This window comes from Bos indicus, chromosome X (assembly GCF_029378745.1).
Source record: "Bos indicus isolate NIAB-ARS_2022 breed Sahiwal x Tharparkar chromosome X, NIAB-ARS_B.indTharparkar_mat_pri_1.0, whole genome shotgun sequence".
Lineage (NCBI taxonomy): Eukaryota > Metazoa > Chordata > Mammalia > Artiodactyla > Bovidae > Bos > Bos indicus.
Genome location: NC_091789.1, coordinates 88,339,664 through 88,362,766, shown reverse-complemented (window position 1 = coordinate 88,362,766; position 23,103 = coordinate 88,339,664). Strand labels below are relative to the sequence as shown.

General features: G+C 40.0%; 1 protein-coding gene across 5 annotated transcripts in view; it reads right to left on the bottom strand.

The window, feature by feature from the left end:
- OPHN1 (oligophrenin 1) overlaps positions 1–23,103 on the bottom strand; it is a 627,556-nt gene that overhangs the window by 116,613 nt on the left and 487,840 nt on the right. For all 5 annotated transcript variants that reach the window (XM_070784718.1, XM_070784715.1, XM_070784720.1 and 2 more), the window contains one exon: positions 7,346–7,505. In XM_070784718.1, the coding sequence (XP_070640819.1) occupies positions 7,346–7,505 (160 nt within the window). The remainder of the gene's footprint in view (positions 1–7,345; positions 7,506–23,103) is intronic.

Genomic DNA, 23,103 nt, shown 5'->3' with positions numbered 1-23,103 from the left:
GAAACATCAACAACCTCTGATATGCAGATGATACCACCCTAATGGCAGAAAGTGAAGAGGAACTAAAGAGCCTCTTGAGGAAGGTGAAAGAGGAGAGTGAAAAGGCTGGCTATTATACAGAGTGAAGTAAGTCAGAAAGAAAAACACCAATACAGTATATTAACACACATATATATGGAATTTAGAAAGATGGCAACTATGATCCTATATGCGAGAGAGCAAAAGAGACACAGATGTAAAGAATAGACTTTTGGACTCTGTGTGAGGAGAGGGTGGGATGATTTGAGACAAGAGCATTGAAACATGTATATTATCATATATGAACTAGATCACGAGTCCAGGTTTGATGCACGAGACAGGGTGCTCAGGGCTGGTGCACTGGGATGACCCTGAAGGATGGGATGGGGAGGGAGGTGGGAGGGGGTTTCAGGATGGGGAACACATGTACACCCATGGCTGATAAATGCGAATGTATGGCAAAAACCACTACAATATTGTAAAGTAATCAGCCTCCAATTAAATTAAATAAATTTAAAAAAAAACCAAAAAACTCCACATTCAAAAAACTAAGATCACGGCATCTGGTCCCATCAATTCATGGCAAATAGATGGGGAAAAAATATAAACAGTGGTGGATTTTATTTTCTTGGGCTCCAAAATCATTGTGGATGGTGAATGCAGCCATGAAATTAAAGGATGCTTGCTCCTTGAAAGAAAAGCTATGACTAACTTAGCATATTAAAAAGCAAAGACATCCCTTTGCCAACAAAGGTCAGTACAGTCAAAGCTATGGTTTTTCCAGCAGTCATGCATGGATGTGAGAGTTGGACCATAAAGAAGGCTGAGTGCCAAATAATTGATGTTTTTGAACTGTGGTGCTAGAGAAGACTCTTGAGAGTCTCTTGGACAACAAGGAGATCAAACCAGGCAATCCTAAAGGAAACCAGTCCTGAATATTCATTGGAAGAACTGATGCTAAAGCTCTAATACTTTGGTCACCTGATTCGAAGAGCCGTATCATTGGAAAAGACCCTGATGCTGGGAGAGATTAAGGGCAGAAAGAGAAAGGAATGACAGAGAATGAAATGGTTGGATTGTGTCACTGACTCAACAGACCTGAGTTTTGAGTATACTCTCTTAGATGGTGAAGGACAGGGAAGTCTGGCATGCTGCAGTACACGGAGTTGCATTGAGTCAGACACGACTTAAGTGACTGAACAACAACAACAACTAGGCCCTGTTGATACCACTGTGGCTGGAAAAGAAGGGTGTCCATTACTTTTCCCCACATGGTCTTCTCTCCTTTGACACCAGTGTGGTAGACTTATTACCACTGAGTGATAATGTCCTGTATTTCTAGCAGGCCTCCTCTGACACTATAGACAGTGGGGGAGGGTAAGGATGAAGTCTGGTTCCCAACTGGGCCTCCTTGAGATAATCACATGGAGCAGGAAGAGGCTGGTTGAGGTGCCTTGTTACAGACTGGCTTTCTACTCAGCCTTTGCTGAGACTGGGGGTGAGGCCTCAAGTTTTTGGTGGCATTTTGATGTGAAGGGGTTATTATAAAAAATTTTTTTCTTTGTTGTTAGGCTGTTTTTCTCCAGTTCCTTGGATAGTGAGAACAGGCTTTTGCTGTGACCGTTTCAACTGTACCCATTGATGTTCTTAGGTTGTCAGCTTCTATACTACTCAATCTGGGAAACAGGAGGCAAAAACAAATCTCTGATGACTTGTGGCCCCATTGTTCCTCAGGTCCCAAGATCCATAGCTGGTCTGGTGTGCCTTATTCCCTTCAAATTTCAGATTCTTCATTTTTAAATTTTTTTTTAATTTTATATTGGAGCACACTTGATTAACAATGTGTTAGTTTCAGGTGGTTCAGTTATACATATTCATGTATCTATTATTTTTAAAATACTTTTCCCATTTAGATTACAGAATATTGAGCAATGTTCCCTGTGCTATACAGTAGGTCCTTGTTGTTATCTGTTTTAAATATAGCAGTGTGTACTTGTCAGTCTTAATCCCAGTTTATCCCTGCCCTTTACTCTACTCCCCTATTAACAACAAATTTGTTCTCTAAGTCTATGAGTCTGTTTCTGTTTTGTGATGGTTTCATATATGGTGTCTAGTGTTTTTAACCTTTTCAAGTAGAGGCGTAAAATATGCATATTAATGCATTTGTGTGTATGTACTGTTTTTCTTTGACAGAATGACAAAGAAGAAATTATTGAAATGACAATTGGAACTAGGAGTTGAGAATAGGTAAAGGGTGGAATTGTCTTTTATTCTACACTTTCTTCATGGTTGGAAATTTTTACCATGTATTGCTCATATTTAAAATTTTAAAAAACACTTAAAACAGTAGATACTTTTCAGTACCTGTCTTATATGACATGTCTTGGGAACTGGAAACCACTGTCCACTCTTCCTTCCAAAAACGATCTCCTTTCCAGGAGTCTATGACTCCCTAGCTCCTCATTCTCCTGTAACTGAACATTCTTTTCGTTTTTTTTTTTTTTTTTTTTAATTTATTTTGTGGTCTCTTCTAATGGCCCTTAAAACACTGGCATTCCCTAGGTTTCAATCTTTGGTCTAACATTTATTCTCCTGCTTCAAGTATTCCCTAGGCAAGACTATTTGCTTGCATGGTTTTAACCACTGCCTCTATGCTATAAAAGGAGAACTGTATGTCCCTAATCCTGTTCTCCTATCTTACCTCAGAGGTCTCTCAGGCCTATCTATCATAACTTGTCCCAAACTGAACTCGTGCTCTTTTTTTTTCCAATTCTTCTCTTTCCTCAGCCTATCCATCATAGTAAAATGGCAACTTCATCCCTCCAGTTGCTAAGATATAAAACCTTGAAGTTATCAATGACTCCTCTCTGTCTCCCACATTCGACCTATGATTTGTCAGCAAGTCCTGACAGCTCTGCCTTCAAAATTATTTAGAATCTAACCACTTCTCACCATCTCCACTGTTTGTACCACCATCATGTGAGGTACAAACCACTTCTTGATTCCATTGTTGAAACAGGTTCCTAATCAGTCTCCTTGCTTCTACCCTTGTTCCCCTACAGCTATTATCCACAAAGCCTCCAAAATATTCCTATTAAGTCAAATCATGTCATTTCTCTAGTCAAAAACCTCATTTTATCCTACTCAGATAGCAAAGTCAAATTCCTTCCAAAGGCTTCTAAGGCCCTATAGGATCTATTCAGCTCTCCCTCCCTACTTCCTCTCTGAACCTATATTCTTCTGTTTCTTCTTTTGATTCATCTATTCTAGCCAATCTGGCCTCGTTTTTGTACCATGAACATGATAAGCACATTTCTGCCTCAGAGATTTCCTACTTATTTCTTCAACCTAGATTGTTTTCTCCACTAATACCTGAATGAACTATTCCTTTATTTCTTGTGGGTCTCTTCTCAGAAGTCATTTTCTCAATGAGGTCTTCCTGGGCACTGTATTTAAAATTTGAAAATCACTTCTCTCAACCATTCCTATGCCCCTTCTCTGCTTTACTGTTCATCTTAATGTTCATCACCATTTAATATACTATATATTTTACTTACATGGACACTGCTTTTCTAATTTACATAAAGGTTATATCTCCAGCACCTAAAACAATACCTGGCAAATGTGGGTTCAATTCAGTTCTGTTCAGTCGCTTAGTCATGTCTGACTCTTTGCGACCCCATGAACCGCAGCACGCCAGGCCTCCCTGTCCATTACCTACTCCTGGAGTTCACCCAAACCCATGTCCATTGTGTCAGTGATGCCATCCAACCATCTCATCCTCTGTCGTCCCCTTCTCCTCCTGCCCTCAATCTTTCCCAGCATCAGGGTCTTTTCAAATGAGTCAGCTCTCCACATCGCAAATGTGGGTACTCAATACATATTTTCTGAATGAATGAACCAAACCAGTTAATAAATAAATGATATTTGCTCTTTAGACCATGAGTCAGAACATTACAGCTCACAGGTCTGCTGCCAGTTTTGCCAATGGAATTTTATTTGTTTGACAGAAAACAACAAAATTCTATAAAGTAATTATCCTACAATAAAAATATAAATTAATTTAAAAAAAGTTTGTCAATTCCTGCTTTGGATTCATAGTCAACTACTTCTAAGATATTGATCTCTGGATATATTTCAAAAATCTCAAAAACAATATGGCCCAAATTGAGCTTTTTCTCCATCCCTCCAAAATTTTCTCATTCTGTATTTCTTACATGTATGAAGTACAGCCCCATCCACACAGTATCCCAGATGTAAGTCTATTCATCATATTACTTAAGTTTGAAGCAAGGCTTTCCCAAGCTTGTAAGAGAGTCAATTTCTAGGCCAGTTGATAAGAAGTCCGGGGTCCCCGAGGAGCAGAAAGGGGTCTTGGGCTCTCAAGGAGGAGATAGGGGTGTGGAATTCTCAAAGAGGAGGAAAGGACAAACATTTTTTTCTACATTACTTAGTCACATAAAATGATTTTTTCTTTAAGCCCAGAGCTGATAATTACATAACAAAACAACTCAGCTTAAACTCTATATATAACAATAAGGATTATATAACAATAATGTATCCTGCTTACTTAGTCACATAAAATGTTTACTTAATCCAGCTTACTTAATCCTACATTACTTAGTCACATAAAATGATTTTTTCTTTAAGCCCAGAGCTGATAATTACATAACAAAACAACTCAGCTTAAACTCTATATATAACAATAAAGGATTATATAACAATAATGTATCCTGCTTAAGTTTCCCCTTCTTGGAAACCTTCTGACTAAACCTGTTATCTTAAAATGTATATTATGGGAGTGGGTCTGGTTAGATCTTTCTATTGTTAGTTCTAATCCTGTCATCTTAAAATGTAAGTTGTGGGAGTGGGTCTAGTAAGATCTTTACAACCTTGAGACATTCTTTTGATTTATTGTAATAACCAATTAAAAAGTAGCTCCCTTGCTAAGACTAACAAGGGGGGCACTCTTTGTCCTCCTTCTGATGTCTATGTCAGAAGTTTTCTCTGTCCCTTTTTCACTTTAATAAAAATCTGCTATACAAAAGCTTTTGAGTGATCAAGCCTGGTCCCTGGTCCCAAAGCTAAGTTTTCTTTGGAGATCAGACTCCAACATCTTTCATCATAAGCTATCACTTGCAAGAACTATTTCAAACATTCCAAACTCCTTAATGAGTCAAAGTCTTGTCCTTTTAGGATATGGCCACTGTTTGCCTCCAATCACATCTCCTGCCACTCCTATTTCCATTTCATGATACAATAACATAAAATGGTTAGGGATTTTAGGCCCTTGGGGCCTTAGTTCATGCTGGACCACCTCCTGAAAATTTCATTTCCCTATTTTCCTTTCTTTCCCACTTTAAATACTGATATAGGTTGTACTTCTCTGCAAGTACCCATCTTTGATAAACCCAAAGTGCCCTGTAAATACCCAGTAATACAACTGTACCAAAATGATTGCTGAGACAGCACAGCATAGTGATTAAATACTTCAACTCTGAGCCAGGTACTTGGATTTAAATTCCAGGTTTGTCACTAGCTAAGTTTGGGGCATGTAACTATCACATGTGGGCGTGTGCTCAGTTGCTTCAGTCATGTCTGATTCTTGCTACCCCATGAACAGTAGCCCGCCAGTCTCCTCGTTCATGATATTTCCCAGGCAAGGATACTGGAGTGGGTTGCCATTTCCTCCTCCAGGGGATCTTCCTGACTAAGGGATTGAACCAGAGCCTCCTGCAGCTTCACATTGGCACGTAGATTCTTTACTGTTGAGCCACCTGGGAAGCACAACTATCACACAGCATGTGTTTATATCACCTTCACATTTCAGCTGAAAAAAAAAAAAATGACTACCAGAGAAGTTACATTGTTTAATGTAACAAAGATAATATGGCAGAGAATACCAATTGTTCTCCAAAATCCATTCTCTATTTCTTTTAGTAAAAAAAAACTAAAGTCTTAGCTGGACACATGGCTGCCCCAAATAAAAACTAAATTTCCCTGCTTCTCTTATAGCTAGTGGAGAAGACAATGGCAACCCACTCCAGTACTTTTGCCTGGAAAATCCCATGGACAGAGGAGCCTGGTAAGCTGCAGTCCATGGGGTCGTGAAGAGTTGGACATGACTGAGCGACTTCACTATCACTTTTCACTTTCATGCACTGGAGAAGGAAATGGCAACCCACTCCAGTGTTCTTGCCTGGAGAATCCCAGGGACGGTGGAGTCTGGTGGGCTGCTGTCCATGGGGTTGCACAGAGTAGGACACGACTGAAGTGACTTAGCAGCAGCAGCTTATAGCTAGATGTGACCATGAGATTGAGTTCTGATAAATGGTATGTAAACAAAAGTGATATGAGAGACTTCCACGTCATTGCCTTAAAGGAAACAGCTATATCCTCCACTTTCTTTCATCCCTCCCAGTTGATATAATGTAGAAGATATTTGGTCATGTAGGTGAAGCAGCACCTTAGGGATGACAGAACAACAAAGAAGTAACCCGGGTTATAGTTCTTGTCAAATCACCATATCAGGCCTGGACCAACTTGTTGAACCATTACAGAACCAAGAAATAAATGTCTTGAAGCTGTTGTGGTGTCTTAGCAGCTTAATCTATGTATTTTACCTAATGTATCCTATCCTAAGAGCTTGGATTTGAACTGTACATACCACCTGGACTGTATCACCAGTCCCCTCCCCATGAAGAAACTTTTTTATTGAATTGTGCTCTGCTAAGAGGGTACTGGCTGCTAGAAAGCTAAGAGTCAAATGTAGGGTCATTCATAGCAAGTGTATAGGACTTGTCAGTAAGTATTTCTTGTCTAGCTTCATCCTTGGGTTTATTTTCTGTCTATCATTATTTTTCATTTTTGATTTGACCTAATTATAATGTATACTACCTCATATTTAACATACCATAAAAATATAACACCTTACATTATTTCAGAATGTGATGGGATTTAAATAAACATAAATATTGCTTTCTTTATGGTTTAATTGTACATGTACCATTTTTACACCTATTATTTTCCTTTGTTTACATAATTGTTTCCATATTATACTATTAATTCCTTAAAGGTATGAACAATGATATTTTTCTTCTTCTATACATTCTTGCATGGAGCTTGACAACAAAATAGTTGAATACTCTAGCAATGTTTGTTAAATAAATGAATTTCACAAGGTCAGCAATGCTATTAAATGTCACTGTATCATATGGAATTTCCTTCCATTGTAACTTGAGCCAGAGAGAAGATACAGCTTTAAAAATTGGTTAGGGGAAAGTGTCACATGTTTGGAGGAATGATGGTGAGGACAGAAAATACATACCTTGACAAAGTGCTCAATTAGGATTTCCACCACAATATTCTGGAATTTGATGTTCATCATGGCAGCCACAGTGTCCTCCTGAGCTCTCATGAGAGTGGGCCCAAAGATCACCCCCATGTTAGAGGGGGTCATAAGATTCTCTTTGCTGTGCTCACACACACTGCCAGAAGAGAAAGAAAACAATTAACAAGATTTTTTCCAAGACCCTCTTGTAACTAAAACTGTGTTAGATGCTTTAGGGGGTAAGAGAAACTACAAAGCAGAAGAAAAGGAGAGTTCCAAAATATAAATGGTAAGAAAAGATTACAAAGGAAGCAACTAGCAAAGAATACAAGATAGTGTTTAATTAGGGGCCAAAGTGAAACATAGCTAACTTAGTTCATAGCACTGTACAAGTCACAAGAAGGGAAGTAGATGGCTTTAGTGTTTGGAAAGACAGGTGAGAAGCAAGATGGCATTCCAGGGCAAGAGTTACAGTATGTATAAAGCATATATAAAGAAAAAGCACATAGAGAAAGTGCCTACCACTCTTACCAGTCAGGAATCTAGTCTCTTCCTCAGCTCTAGCTAGAGAGGCAAAGAGCTCAAAGAATCAAAAGAGATCCTTAAGAACAGCACTTTTGAATTATCCTTACTTTATAGATGAGAAAATAGAGGTCCAACGAATGAGATTTGGCTGAAGCCATAATCAGTTAGCTTGATTACTGAAGGGCCTGTAATCCAAAATTTTCTGATCCTTAATTATGTTCTTTACTTAAATTACCTTTAGTGGCTTCCTATTACTTATAGGACACTGCCAATTGTCCTTAAAGTAGCAATTAAACTCTTCAGTAACTTGACACCTACTTCCAGTCTCAATGCACAGCCTGGGCTCTGAAGCTGACCTGGGTTTGAATCCCAACACTGTCACCCATTAGATGTGTAACAGTGCGTGTTGGTGATCTAACCTCTCTGGGCTTAAGCTTTCCCACTTGTGAAAATAGTATCCATTTCAGAGGGTTGTGAAATAAATAGAGCTAAATTGCGTTAGAAAGGTATCCTGGAAATGTTTAATTAGAAGGATCTACTATTATAATGACCTCTCCAGGAGGCTCCATCTAAAAATTGCAGACATATAACACCCATATGTTGTTCAGTCTCTAAGTGGTATCTGACTCTTTGCGACCCCATGGACTGTGGTAACTGGGCTTCCCTGGTGTCTTTGAGGGTAACACATCCGCCTGCAATGTGGGAGACCTGGGTTCGATCCCTGGGTTGGGAAGATCCCCTGGGAAAGGAAATGGCCACCCACTCCAGTACTCTTGCCTGGAAAATCCCATGGATGGAGAAGCCTGTAGGCTACAGTCTATGGTAGGCTACAGTGGACTGCAGTAAGTCTGGCTTCCCTGTCCTTCACTATCTCCTGGAATTTGCTTAGATTCATGTTCATTGAATCAGTGATGCCAACCAATCATCTCATCCTCTGTCACCTGCTTTTCCTCCTGCCCTCAATTTTTCCCAGCATCAAGGTCTTTATCAATGAGTAAGCTCTTCTCTTCAAGTGGCCAAAGTATTGGAGCTTCATCTTCAGCATCAGTCATTTCAATGAATATTCAGGGTTGATTTCCTTTAGGATTGACTGGCTTGATATCCATGCCATCCAAAAGACTCTCAAGAGTCTTCCCCAGCACCACAGTTTGAAAGCATCAGTTCTTTAGTACTCAGCCTTCTTTATGGTCCAATTGTCACATCTGTACATGACTAATGGAAAAACCATAGTGTGAACTATATGGGCATTTGTTGGCAAAGTGATTTCTCTGCTTTTTAAGATGCTGTCTAGGTTTGTCACAGCTTTTGTTCCAGGGAGCAAGTGTCTTAATTTCAAGGCTGCAGTCACCATCCACAGTGATCTTGGAGACCAAGAAAATAAAACCCACTGCTGTTTCCATTTTTCCTCGTTTATTTGCCATGAAGTGATGGAAGCAAGTGTCATGATATTAGTTTTTGAATGTTGAGTTTTAAGCCAGCCTTTTCACTCTCCTCTTTCAACCTCATCTAGAGGCTCTTTAGTTCCTCTTCACTTTCTGCCATAAGGGTGGTATCATCTGCATATGTGAGATTGCTGATATTAATCCTAGCAATCTTGATTCCAGTTTGTGATTCATTCAGCACCGCATTTCATATGATATATTCTGCATATAAGTTAAATAAGCAGGATGACAGTATACATCCTGATGTACTCCTTTTCTAGTTATGACCCAATCCATTGTTCCATGTCCAGTTTTAACTTTTGCTTCTTGACCTGGATACAAATTTCTCAAGAGGCAGGTAAGGTGGGTATACCAGAGTATACCCATCTCTTTAACAATTTTAAACAATTTGATGTGATCCATACAGTCAAATGCTTTCAAGTAGTTAATGAAGCAGAAGATGTTTTTCTGGAATTCCCTTGCTTTTGCTATGATCCAACAGTTTTTGGCAATATGATCTCTGTTACTCTGCATTTTCTAAATCTAGCTTGTACATCTGGAAGTTCTTGGTTCGTGTACTGCTGAAGCCTAGCTTGAAGGATTTTGAGCATTACCTTCGTAGCATGTGAAATGAGTGTAACTGTGAGGTTGTTTGAACATTATTTGGCATTGCCTTTCTTTGGGATTGGAAAGAAAACTTACTTTTTCCAGGCCTGTGGCCACTATTGAGTTTTCCAAATTTGCTGGCATATTGAGTGCAGCACTTTAACAGCATCACTTTCAGGATTTGAAATAGCTCAGCTAGAATTCCATCACCTCCACTAGCTTTGTTCATAGTAATGCCTCCTAAGGTCCACTTGACTTCACACTCTAGGATGTCTGGCTCTAGGTGAGTGACCACACCATTGTGGTAATCCAAATCATTAAGACCTCTTTTTGTATAGCTATTCTGTGTATTCTTGTTATGTCCTCTTAATCACTTCTGCTTCTGTTAGTTCCTTGCAGTTTCTGTCCTTTATTGTGCTCATCTCTGCATGAAATGTTCCCTTGATATCTCTAATTTTCTTGAAGACATCACTGCTGCTGCTGCTGCTGCTAAGTCAAGTCACTTCAGCTGTGTCCAACTCTGTGCAACCCCATAGACTGCAGCCCATCAGGCTCCCCCGTCCCTGGGATTCTCCAGGCAAGAACACTGGAGTGGCTTGCCATTTCCTTCTCCAATGCATGAAAGTGAAAAGTGAAAGTGAAGTCGCTCAGTCGTGTCTGACTCTTTGCGACCCCATGGACTGCAGCCTACCTGGCTCCTCCACCCATGGGATTTTCCAGGCAAGAGTACTGGAGTGGGTTGCCATTGCCTTCTCCGAGATAGACTAGTTTTATATATATATATATATATATTTTTTTTTTTTCAAATTACAAGCACTATATAAATATGAAAAAAAGATTAACAATTATGGAAATAATTTCTAGCCTACATATAAAATTACAATAATTTAGAGTTGGAAGGAGCCATAAGGGACACAGTGTCTGACCTTCCTAGTGAATTACCTGCACTGAGACACAGAATGATGAAACAGCTTGCCCCAGGTCACTGAGTTAAAACACAACAATGCTGAACAAGAAAGCAGAGCAAAAAAATCCAGTTCATGGCACTTTCTACTGTGCATTCAGTTCAAATAACATATGAGTGTCTACCATTTGCAAAGTACTGTAGAAAAAATTAATATACCCTTGTCTCTGCTATCAAGAAGATCACAGTTTACATGGGGAGACAGACTAATAGAAGTCACAAAATAAAGCATAAGTAGAATAATAAAAAATATAGCTAACTATCTTTTGAGTCAAATATAATTTGCTTTTGCCTCCTATTGGGCCTTTTCCACCAATTTAATCAAAATCTACCTATCCTGTCTAATAACAAAAAAAGTACCTATTGAGAATCATACAAATAAAATGTGAGGAGTAGAGTAACAGTGGTTTTGTGCTTGCTACACCTCTGTTATGCTTTATTTCTTATTACTACTGCACATTATTTTTGTAACCTTTCAAAATGCTTAAGGTCAACACGTTCCTTCATAAAATTCTGAGTTATAAATTTTATATTACTTTATAAAATTATATTATAAAGACTGTAGCAAAAAAGAAATATGCCACACATCACTGAAAAGGAATGAAATGATGCTGTATGCAACGGCAACCCACTCTAGTACTCTTGCCTGGAAAATCCCATGGAAAGAGGAGCCTGGTAGGCTGCAGTCCATGGGGTCGCTAAGAGTCCGGCACGACTGAGCGACTTCACTTTGACTTTTCACTTTCATGCATTGGAGAAGGAAATGACAACCCACTCCAGTATTCTTGCCTGGAGAATCCCAGGGACAGAGGAGCCCTGTGGGCTACCGTCTATGGGGTCACACAGAGTCGGACACGACTGAAGCAACTTAGCAGCAGCAGTAGCGTTAGCTTTGCTAGTTGCTTTGCTAGTTGAAGAGATCGCTAGTCTTTCCTATTTTATTGCTTTCCTCTAGTTCCTTCCATTGATCATATAAGAAGGCTTTCTTTTCTCTCCTTGCTATTTTCTGCACCTCTGCATTTGGATGGGTGTATCTTTCCCTTTATTCTTTGCCTTTCACTTCTATTCTTTCCTCAGCTATTTGTAAGGCCTCCTCAGACAACCATTTTGCCTTGTTGCATTTATTTTTCTTTGAGATGGTTTTGGTCACCACCTTTTGTTCATTGTTACAAACTTCCATCCATATTTCTTCAGGCACTCTGTCTACCAGATCTAATCCCTTGAATCTATTTGTCACTTCCACTGTATAATCATAAGGGATTTTGTTTAGGTCATACCTAAATGGCCTAGTGGTCTTCCCTACTTTCTTCAATTTTAGTCTGAATTTTTCAATAAGAAGTTCAAGATCTGAGCCACAGTCAGCCCCAGGTCTTGTTTTTGTTGACTGTATAGAGCTTCTCCAACTTTGGCTGCAAGGAACATAATCAATCTGATTTTAGTATTGATTATCTGGTGATGTCCATGTGTAAAGTTGTCTCTTGTGTTGTTGGAAGAGGGTATTTGCTATGATCAGTGCGTTCTCTTGGCAAAACTCTGTTAGCCTCTGCCCTACTTCATTTTGTACTCCAAGCCAAACTTGTCTGTTGCTTCAGGTATCTCTTGACTCCAAACTTTTGCATTCCAGTCCCCTATGCTGAAAAGAAAATCCTTTTTTGGTGTTAGTTCTGGAAGGTCTTGTAGGTCTTCATAGAACCATTCAACCTCTATTTCTTCGGCATTAGTGGTTGGGGCATACACTTGGATTACTGTGATGTTGAATGGTTTGCCTTGGAAATGTACCAAGATCATTCTGTCATTTTAGAGAATGCACTCAAGTACTGCATTTCGGACTCTTTTGTTGACTATGAGGGCTACTCCATTTCTTCTAAGGGATTCTTGCCCCCAAATAGTAGACATAATGGTCATCTGAATTAAATTTATCCCTCCCTGTCCATTTTAATTTACTGAATCCTAAAATGTTGACACATATACTACACTGCCTAGATAAGGTTTTCTGGCTATATTATGCTGTTTCAGATCTCCATATCTTTGCTTCATGCTATTTCCTCTGTTTCTAATGTCTCCATCCTCCTGTATCCAAAGAATCTCTATTTATCCTTTGAGATTCACTTTAGGTGACATTTTCTTCAGGGCTCTCTTAGCCCACTGTCCTCATCTTGATTGACACCATTGGTAAGTCAAGCATGTTGCAATTTTCTGTTTCCTATCTGCCTTTCCTACTAGTTGGTAAACAACTTCCAAGTGTGTGTGTGCCTCACACAGAGCAAATACTAATAATTATTTTAATAGAACTGAGAGACTCTAGTGCTCTTTCATGTATTCAGGCAGCCAAGTAAAAGCTGTTTGGCCCTTGGTTACTTTGGTTTTGAGTTGAGGGGATGAGGGAGTGGAACAGCTCACTGAAAACCAAATTGAAAATCCTGTCCAGATAAAGGCCCTTGAAAGACTCACTGGCATCAAGAGGCAGGCTCTAGTCACTAAGAAGGTAATTGACAGGGACTGAATCCTTAAACAAATCCTAATGAAATCTGTTAATCACATGACAAAGGCCAGGTACCATTCAGATGATAATGAACAGTAACTATTCACTGGCCTTTGATATTGCTGGACTGGTGATGGATCCCTTTTAACCTTAAACACGTACACAATTAATTAACCCTTATTCTTTAGTGACAGAACAGTTTAGATGTTAAAACAGAAAAGCAACTCCATGCTGCCACCAAAGGATCCAGAATGGCTAAACCACTAGTAACAAATCAAGGACACTAGTGAGACAACAGCCTTCAACATGTATGAATGCTTATCTCCTTAGAGTTTTGAAAGAAAGTTACTTTGGTTGAATATGCAGTTCACCTAATCCCATAACTCCAAAAGGCATAGTATTTTATCTCTGAAGCCTAGTTTCACAGAGGGAAAAGCACTTAGTCGAGGTCAATTTGTGAGTATATGGAAATACAGGGATTCAAACCCATATCTGTTGGGCTCCAAGCCTTACAGTCATCTCATTGCATCCCACTGCCTCCTTATCTAGTATCTAGTTCCTGTCAAGAAATCAACCCTGATGGGATCCTCTTTAAGCTAAGACAGGTGAGACAGTGCACTAAGTTGTGTCTGACTCTTGCAACCCCATGGACTGTAGCCTGCCAAGCTCCACTGTCTATGGGATTCTCGAGGCAAGAATACTGGAGTGGGTTGCAGCTACCTTATATTTCTCTGATGTATGTTCTTGGTATTTCATTTAGGACATTCTTTTCCTTCTTGGTCTTCTTATGGGATTTGAAAGTTATTCTATTCTCTGGGGAGATTTCTTTCCATTTGATATCTCTCCTTTTATTATACATTTTGAAAACCATTAAGAGGCATAATTTTTGATTAATAAGATGAATGAAACCAAAAATAAGGGCATCATGAGTAGTGAATTAGGTAGGAGTTGGTAGCGTGAATTGAGAGCAAAGAAATCTTAAATTCTCTAGTTCACTTAAACTAGAGAAAATGGGTACAACTTTTTGAACATCAAATTTAAAACAAAGAAACAGGTATTATAGGGAGGTTATAAGAAGGGCTATCCTGGTGGCTCAGACAGTAAAGAATCTGCCTGTAAGGCAAGAGACCTGGGTTTGATTCCAGTTTGGGAAGATTCCCTGGAGGAAGGCATGGCAACCCATTTCAGTATTCCTGCCTGGAGAATCCCCATGGACAGAAATGCCTGGTGGGCTACAGTCCATGGGGTTGCAAAGACTTGGACATGACTGAGTGACTAATCACGGCACTTAAAAAGCCTCCAGTTTAGGAAAAAATAATTTTGATTGGATGGTTTAGATAGGAGGTTATAAGTTTTGTTTTTATAGACATTTTAATTTATAACCTCTCATCTAAACCATCTAATCAAAATTACTACATTATTATCCAGTAATCCCAGTTCTAGGTACATATCCAAAGGAAATGAAATCAAAATCTCAAAGAGAATATCTGTATTCCTATGTTCATTGCATTAGTCACAATAGCCTGTGTCTTTAGATGGACAAACAGATAAGGATATACATAAAATGGATTATTAATGCACCTTTAAAAAGAAGGAAATCCTGACATTTGCAACAACATGGATCAACATGGAGGAAATTATGTTAAGTGAAATAAGCTGGACACAGAGAGTGGAATGGTAGTTGCCAGGGACTGAGAAGTGTGGTGGAAAAATGGGGCGATATTGGTCAAGAGATACAAAGTTTCAGGTACATAAGATGAGTAAGTTTGGAGATCTAATATATATCAATATGAATGTAGTTAACAATATTGTATTTTGCTCTTGAAATTTACTAACAGGGTATATCATAAGTGTTCTTATTAAAAAGAAAGAAAAAGAAGAAGGGAGGAAGGGAGAATGGAAGGATGGGAGGAAGAAAGAAAATGGTAACTATATGAGGTGATGTTGTTATTTAGTCACTGAGTTGTGTCCAACTCTTTTGCGACCCCATGGATTATAGTCTGCCAGGCTGTTCTGTCCATGGAATTTCCCAGGCAAGAATACTGGAGAGGGTGGCCATTTTTTTCTCCAGGGGATCCTCACCAGCCAGGGATCAAACCGGCATCTAATTAGCTTTATTATGGTAATTATTTCACAGAATATACATATACCAAATGTCACTATGGTATATAAGTTATACAACATAAATTGTACAACTTTTTTTTGTCAATTATACCTCAACAAATATGAAAAAATAAAAGCAAAACCTAAATAAGTTCATTAAACTGGTTCCATCAATAATGTGTTATATGACTTTGGGCATATCTTTTTGCATCCCTAGGTATCTGTTCCTTCACCTCTAAAATAAGAAGATTATTGTGTAATCTAAAAAGCTTTTTGGCTCTGCCATTCAGTGACTCTATGAGCATCCTCTCTGGAAGATAATTAGAAAAAAAGACAGTCACACATTATGTGTCTACTGTTGGAAGAACACACAAATCATTTATTAAGTATATTTGCCCTCCCTACTCGAAACACCCTCTCAAAGAAAATCCAAAATAACAACAACAACAAAAAACAAACAAAAACTCAAATTGCTCAAAAAACAAATAAAAAGAACTTGAATCAGAGCAAGCCTTTTGATTCAACTATCAGATCAGATCAGATCAGATCAGTCGCTCAGTCGTGTCCGACTCTTTGCGACCCCATGAATCACAGCACACCAGGCCTCCCTGTCCATCACCAACTCCTGGAGTTCATTCAGACTCAGGTCCATCGAGTCAGTGATGCCATCCAGCCATCTCATCCTCTGTCGTCCCCTTCTCCTCTTGCCCCCAATCCTTCCCAGCATCAGAGTCTTTTCCAATGAGTCAACTCTTCGCATGAGGTGGCCAAAGTACTGGAGTTTCAGCTTTAAAAGTTTGCCATAGATTCAACTATGGTAAACTTTAAAAAACAAATTACATGCTTTCTTTAACAAATAAATTATAAGGAAAAAGAAAAAGATGAAGAAGGAACTAATAGTACTTCCGATGGGCTCAATAAAGGACAGAAATGATAGGGAGCTAACAGAAGCAGAAGATATTAAGAAGAGGTGGCAAGAATACACAGAACGACTGTACATAAAAGATCTTCAGGACCCAGAAATCACGATGATGTGGTCACTCACCTAGAGCCAAACATCTTGGAATGTGAAGTCAAGTGGGCCTTAGGAAGCATCACTATGAACAAAGCTAGTGGAGGTGATGGAATTCTAGTTGAGCTATTTCAAATCCTGAAAGATGATGCTGTGAAAGTGCTGTACTCAATATGCCAGCAAATTTGGAAAACTCAGCAGTGGCTACAGGACTGGAAAAGGTCAGTTTTCATTCCAATCCCAAAGAAAGGCAATGCCAAAAAATGCTCAAACTACTGCACAATTACACTCATCTCACACACTAGTAAAGTGATGCTTAAAACTCTCCAAGCCAGGCTTCAACAATACGAGAACCATGAACTTCCAGCTGTTCAAGCTAGTTTTAGAAAAGCCAGTGGAACCAAGGATCAAATTGCCAACATCCACTGGATCATCAAAAAAGCAAGAGAGTTCCAGAAAAACATCTATTTCTGCTTTATTGGCTATGCCAAAGCCTTTGACTGTGTGGATCACAATAAACTATGGAAAATTCTGAAAGAGATGGGAATACCAGACCACCTGACCTGTCTCCTGAGAAATATGTTTGCAGGTCAGGAAGCAACATTTAGAACTGAACAGGGAGTAACACACTGGTTCCAAATAGGAAAAGGAGTACGTCAAGGCTGTATATTGTCACCCTGCTTATTAAACTTATATGCAGAGTACATCATGAGAAACGTTGGGCTGGAGGAAGCACAAGCTGGAATCAAGATTGCCGGGAAAAATATCAATAACCTCAGATATGCAGATGATACCACTCTTATGGAAGAAAGTGAAGAACTAAAGAGCCTCTTGATGAAAGTGAAAGAGGAGAGTGAAAAAGTTGGCTTACAGCTCAACATTCAGAAAACTAAGATCATGGTATCTGGTCCCATTACTTCATGGCAAACAGATGGGGAAACAGTGGAAACAGTGGCTGACTTTATTTTTCTGGGCTCCAAAATCACGGCAGATGGCGATTGCAGCCATGAAATTAAAAGACACTTACTCCTTAGAAGGAAAGTTACGACCAACCTGGACAGCATATTAAAAAGTAGAGGCATTACTTTGTCAACAAAGGTCCGTCTAGTCAAGGCTATGGTTTTTCCAGTGGTCATGTATGGATGTGAGAGTTGGATTATAAAGAAAGCTGAGAGCCGAAGAATTGATGCTTTTGAACTGTAGTGTTGGAGTGTTGGAGAAGTCCCTTGGACTGCAAGGAGATCCAACCAGTCCATTCTAAAAGATATCAGTCCTGGGTGTTCTTTGGAAGGACTGATGCTAAAGCTGAAATTCCAGTACTTTGGCTACCTCATGCGAAGAGTTGACTCGTTGGAAAAGACTCTGAGGCTGGGAGGGATTGGGGGCAGGAAGAGAAGGGGACGACAGAGGATGAGATGGTTGGATGGCATCACTGATCCGGTGGACATAAGTTTGTGTGAACTCCGGGAGTTGGTGATGGACAGGGAGGTCTGGCGTGCTGCAATTCATGGGGTCGCAAAAAGTCAGACACGACTGAGCCACTGAACTGAACTGAACTGAACTGATGTTGGGAAAGATTGAGGCCAGGAGGAGAAGGGGACGACAGAGGATAAGATGGCTGGATGGCATTACCAACTCAATAGACATGGGTTTGTGTGGACTCTGGGAGTTGGTGATAGACAGGGAGGCATGCCATGCTGAAGTTCATAGGGTCACAAAGAGTCGGACACAACTGAGTGACTGTACTGAACTGAACTGAGGGTTTCCTTGGTGGCTTGCTGCTGCTGCTAAGTCACGTCAGTAGTGTCCAACTCTGTGCGACCCCATTGATGGCAGCCCACCAGGCTCCTCCGTCCCTGGGATTTTCCAGGCAAGAACACTGGAGTGGGTTGCCATTGCCTTCTCCAATGCATGAAAGTGAAAAGTGAAAGTGAAGTCGCTCAGTTGTGTCCAACTCTTAGCGACCCAATGGACTGCAGCCCACCAGGCTCCTCCGTCCATGGGATTTTCCAGGCAAGAGTACTGGAGTGGCTTGCCATTGCCTTCTTGTAAACAATTCTCCTGGCAATGGAGGAAACTCCGGTTTGATCCCTGAGTGAGGAAGATCCCCTGGAGAAAGAAATGGGAACCCACCCCAGTATTTTTGCCTGGAGAATTCCATGGACAGAGAAACCTGGATAGCTATAATCCATGGGTTCACAAAAAAGTCGGACACCACTTAGTGACTCAACAACAAAAGTGGTCCAGTGGAGACAGGAATGGGGCTGGAAGGAATGACATGGCCCAAAGACACTGCAGAGTTGCTGGAACCAAGTATGTCCAAGATGGTTGGAAGTCAACCTCCACTAAAACTTGAGCCTTAGTATCATTTCAGTTCAATTCAGTTGCTCAGTCGTGTCAGACTCTTTGTGACGCCATGAATTGCAGCATGCCAGGCCTCCCTGTCTATCACCAACTCCCGGAGCTTACCCAAACTCATGAGCTTTAGTATATGCTCATTGTAATACATGTGTGCTCAGTCAGAGTCGTGTCTGACTCTTTGTGAGCCTGTGGACTATAGTCCACCAGGCTTCTCTGTCCATGGGATTTTTCAGGCAAGAAAACTGATATGGGTTACCATTTCCTCCTCCAGGGATCGAACCTGACCCTGGGATTGAACCCACATCTACTTCATTGGCAGGCATATTTGTTACCACTGAACAACCTGGGAAGGCCCATTGTAATACACTAGCAAGCTAAATGACACACCATAGGCGCCATGACAGTCCTGAGGCTGACCATGAAAGTTCAAAAAATGGGCAGAGCCCAACTCCCAGATATCCCCACCTCTTCCCCAAAATAGCTGGAATAATCCTCCCACTCATTAGCCTATAAATTACCCAGTCCTATAAGAACTGTCAACCCTGTGCTTTCTCTCTCTTGCCTCTTGCCTTCTAAGATGACCCACACTCTGTCTATGGATCTATGGAGTGTGTATCTCCCTGAACAAACTTTCTTTTTCTTTATTATGGCTCGCTCTTGAATTCTTTCCTGTGCAACGCCAAGAATCCGCACTTGGTGGCCATCTCAGGGACTTGCCTGAGGCATGGGACATGACCATCCACTCACAACTCACTCTCTTGAAACACAGCAGTAAAGAATCTGCCAACACAGAGGACATATGTGCAGGGTTCATTTCTTAGTCCAGGAAGATTTCACATGCTGCACAACTACAGAAATCCATTCACTCTGGGGCTTGTGTTCTGTGATGAGAAGCCACCACAATGAGAAGAAGTTCATGTACTGTGACTAGAGAGATGCCCCCCATTTGCTGCAACTAGCGAAAGACTGTGTGTAGCAAAAAAGACCCAGCACAGCCAAAAATAAATAAATAATTTCATTCAAAAGAAGGAACTTATAGATTAGGAACATGACAAAAAATCATGGAGACTCTATCCTATTAAACCTTGGCCTCTGTGTTCTTTATTAGCCCTCTAAGTGATTCTGATGGGTTTCCTTGGTGGCTCAGATGGTAAAGAATCTGCCTGCAGTTCAAGAGACCAGGGTTTAAGCCCTGGCTTGGGAAGATACTCTAGAGAAGGCAACGGCTGGACGGAGAAGGCAATGGCTGGACAGAGAAGCCTGGTAGGCTAGAGTCCATGGGGTTGGAAACAGTCAGACTAAGTGACTAATACACACACAAGTGATTCTGATACACAAAAAAGTGTGAGAACTACTGCTATAGATAAGGAATCACCAAACTGTGGCCCCTCAGCCAAATACAATCTGTTTTTGTAGATAAAGTTTTACTGGAGAATTGTTATGCATATTCATCCACATATTTTAATGGCTGTTTTGTATTACAATGGTAGAACTAAGTAGCTTGGATGAAGTCCATATACCTCACAAAACCTTCAATATGCATTATATAATCCTTTCCAGAAAACATTTTGCTGATTTCTGCTAGAGATTAAGAGAATTAAAAAAAATTAGAAAAGATTTCTATGTGTGGATGCTATTTGGATTCTGATTCAAAGAAAAAACATATGACAAATTTGAGACTACTGGAAAATTGATCACAGAATATTTACTAATATTAAGTAATTGTTAACAATTTATTTTCAGATATGATAAATTATATTGCATTTATAAGTACAAAGAATTTTAATTTTAAATATACATACTGAAATATTTATGGATAAAATAATATAATGTCTTAGACTTCCTTCAAAATAAAATAGAGGAGGGGAAAATAAAAAATAATAGGGATATAAATGAAACAAGACTTGTTACATGTTGATAATTGTTGAATCTGGGTAGTAGGCATATGAGAGAGTTCCTTTTACTATTCCTCCTGTTTCTTATGTTTGAATATTAAATACTCAACAATATCATATCAGTATTAAATATTGCATATACCTGAAGCCTTGAATAATATAGTTTTTAAATGAGTGAGATTGAGTCAGTGTATGTTACTAAGTGAGAAGTCCCTGAAATCAAGCAGGACCCTGTGGGGCTTCCAGACATGGAGGCCTTTTTTGTCATCCATTCAGTTCAGTTCAGTGACCCAGTCATGTCTGACTCTTTGTGACCCCATGAATCGCAGGATGCCAGGCCTCCCTGTCCATCAACAACGCCCAGAGTTCACTCATACTTAACTCACATTCATCGAGTCAGTGATGCCATCTGGCCATCTCATCCTCTGTCGTCCCCTTCTCCTCCTTCCCCCAACCCCTCCCAGCATCAGAGTCTTTTCCAATAAGTCAACTCTTCTCATGAGGTGGCCAAAGTACTGGACTTTCAGCGTTAGCATCATTCCTTCCAAAGAAATCCCAGGGCTGATATCCTGGACAATGGACTGGTTGGATCTCCTTGCAGGCCAAGGGACTCTCAAGAGTCTTCTCCAACACCACAGTTCAAAAGCATCAATTCTTCAGCACTCAGCTTTCTTCACAGTCCAATTCTCACATCCATACATGTCCACTGGAAAAACCAGAGCCTTGACTAGACAGACCTTTGTTGGCAAAGTAATGTCTCTGCTTTTGAATATGCTATCTAGGTTGGTCATAACTTTTCTTCCAAGGAGTAAGCGTCTTTTAATTTCATGGCTGCAGTCACCATCTGCAGTGATTTTGGAGCCCCCCAAAATAAAGTCTGACACGGTTTCCACTGTTTCCCCATCTATTTCCCATGAAATGATGGGACCAGATGCCATGATCTTCGTTTTCTGAATGTTGAGTTTTAAGCCAACTTTTTCACTCTCCTCTTTCACTTTCATCAAGAGGCTTTTTGTTCCTCTTCATTTTCTGCCACAAGGGTGGTGTCATCTGCATATCTGAGGTTATTGATATTTCTCCCAGCAATCTTGATTCCAGCTTGTGCTTCTTCCAGCCCAGCATTTCTCATGATGTACTCTGCATATAAGTTTAAGAAGCAGGGTGACAATATACAGGCTTGACGTACTCCTTTTCCTATTTGGAACCAGTATGTTGTTACATGTCCAGTTCTGTTACTTCCTGACCTCCATACAAATTTCTCAAGAAGCAGGTCAGGTGGTTTGGTATTCCCATCTCTTTCAGAATTTTCCACAGTTTATTGTGATCCACACAGTCAAAGGCTTTGGCAAAGTCAATAAAGTAGAAATAGATGTTTTTCTGGAACTCTCTTGCTTTTACCATGATCCAGTGGATATTGGCAATTTGGTCTCTGGTTCCTCTTCCTTTTCTAAAACCAGCTTGAACAACTGGAATTTCACGGTTCATGTATTGCTGAAGCCTGGCTTGGAGAATTTTGAGCATCACTTTACTAGCGTGTGAGATGAGTGCAATTGTGCAGTAGTTTGAGCATTCTTTGGGATTGCCTTTCTCTGGGATTGGAATAAAAACTGACCTTTGCCAGTCCTGTGGCCACTGCTGTGTTTTCCAAATTTGCTGGCATATTGAGTGCAGCACTTTCACAGCATCATCTTTCAGGATTTCAAATAGCTCAACTGGAATTCTATCACCTCCACTAGTTTTGTTCGTAGTGATGCTTTCTAAGGCCCACTTGACTTCACATTCCAGGATGTCTGGCTCTAGGTCAGTGATCACACCATCATGATTATCTTGGTCGTGAAGATCTTTTTTGTACAGTTCTTTTGTGTATTCCTGCCACCTCTTCTTAATATCTTCTGCTTCTGTTAGGTCCAAAAAATTTCTGTCCTTTATCGAGCCCATTTTTGCATGAAATGTTCCCTTGGTATTTCTAATTTTCTTGAAGAGATCTCTAGTCTTTCCCAGTCTGTTATTTTCCTTTATTTCTTTGTATTGATCGCTGAGGAAGGCTTTCTTATCTCTTCTTGCTATTCTTTGGAACTCTGCATTCAGATGGTTATATCTTTCCTTTTCTCCTTTGCTTTTTGCTTCTCTTCTTTTCACAGCTATTTGTTAGGCCTCCTCAGACAGCCATTTTGCTTTTTTGCATTTCTTTTCCATGGGAATGGTCTTGATCCCTGTCTCCTGTACAATGTCACGAACCTCAGTCCATAGATCATCAGACACTCTATCTATCAGATCTAGTCCCTTAAATCTGTTTCTCACTTCCACTGTATAATCATAAGGGATTTGATTTAGGTCATACCTGAATGGTCTAGTCGTTTTCCCTACTTTCTTCAATTTAAGTCTG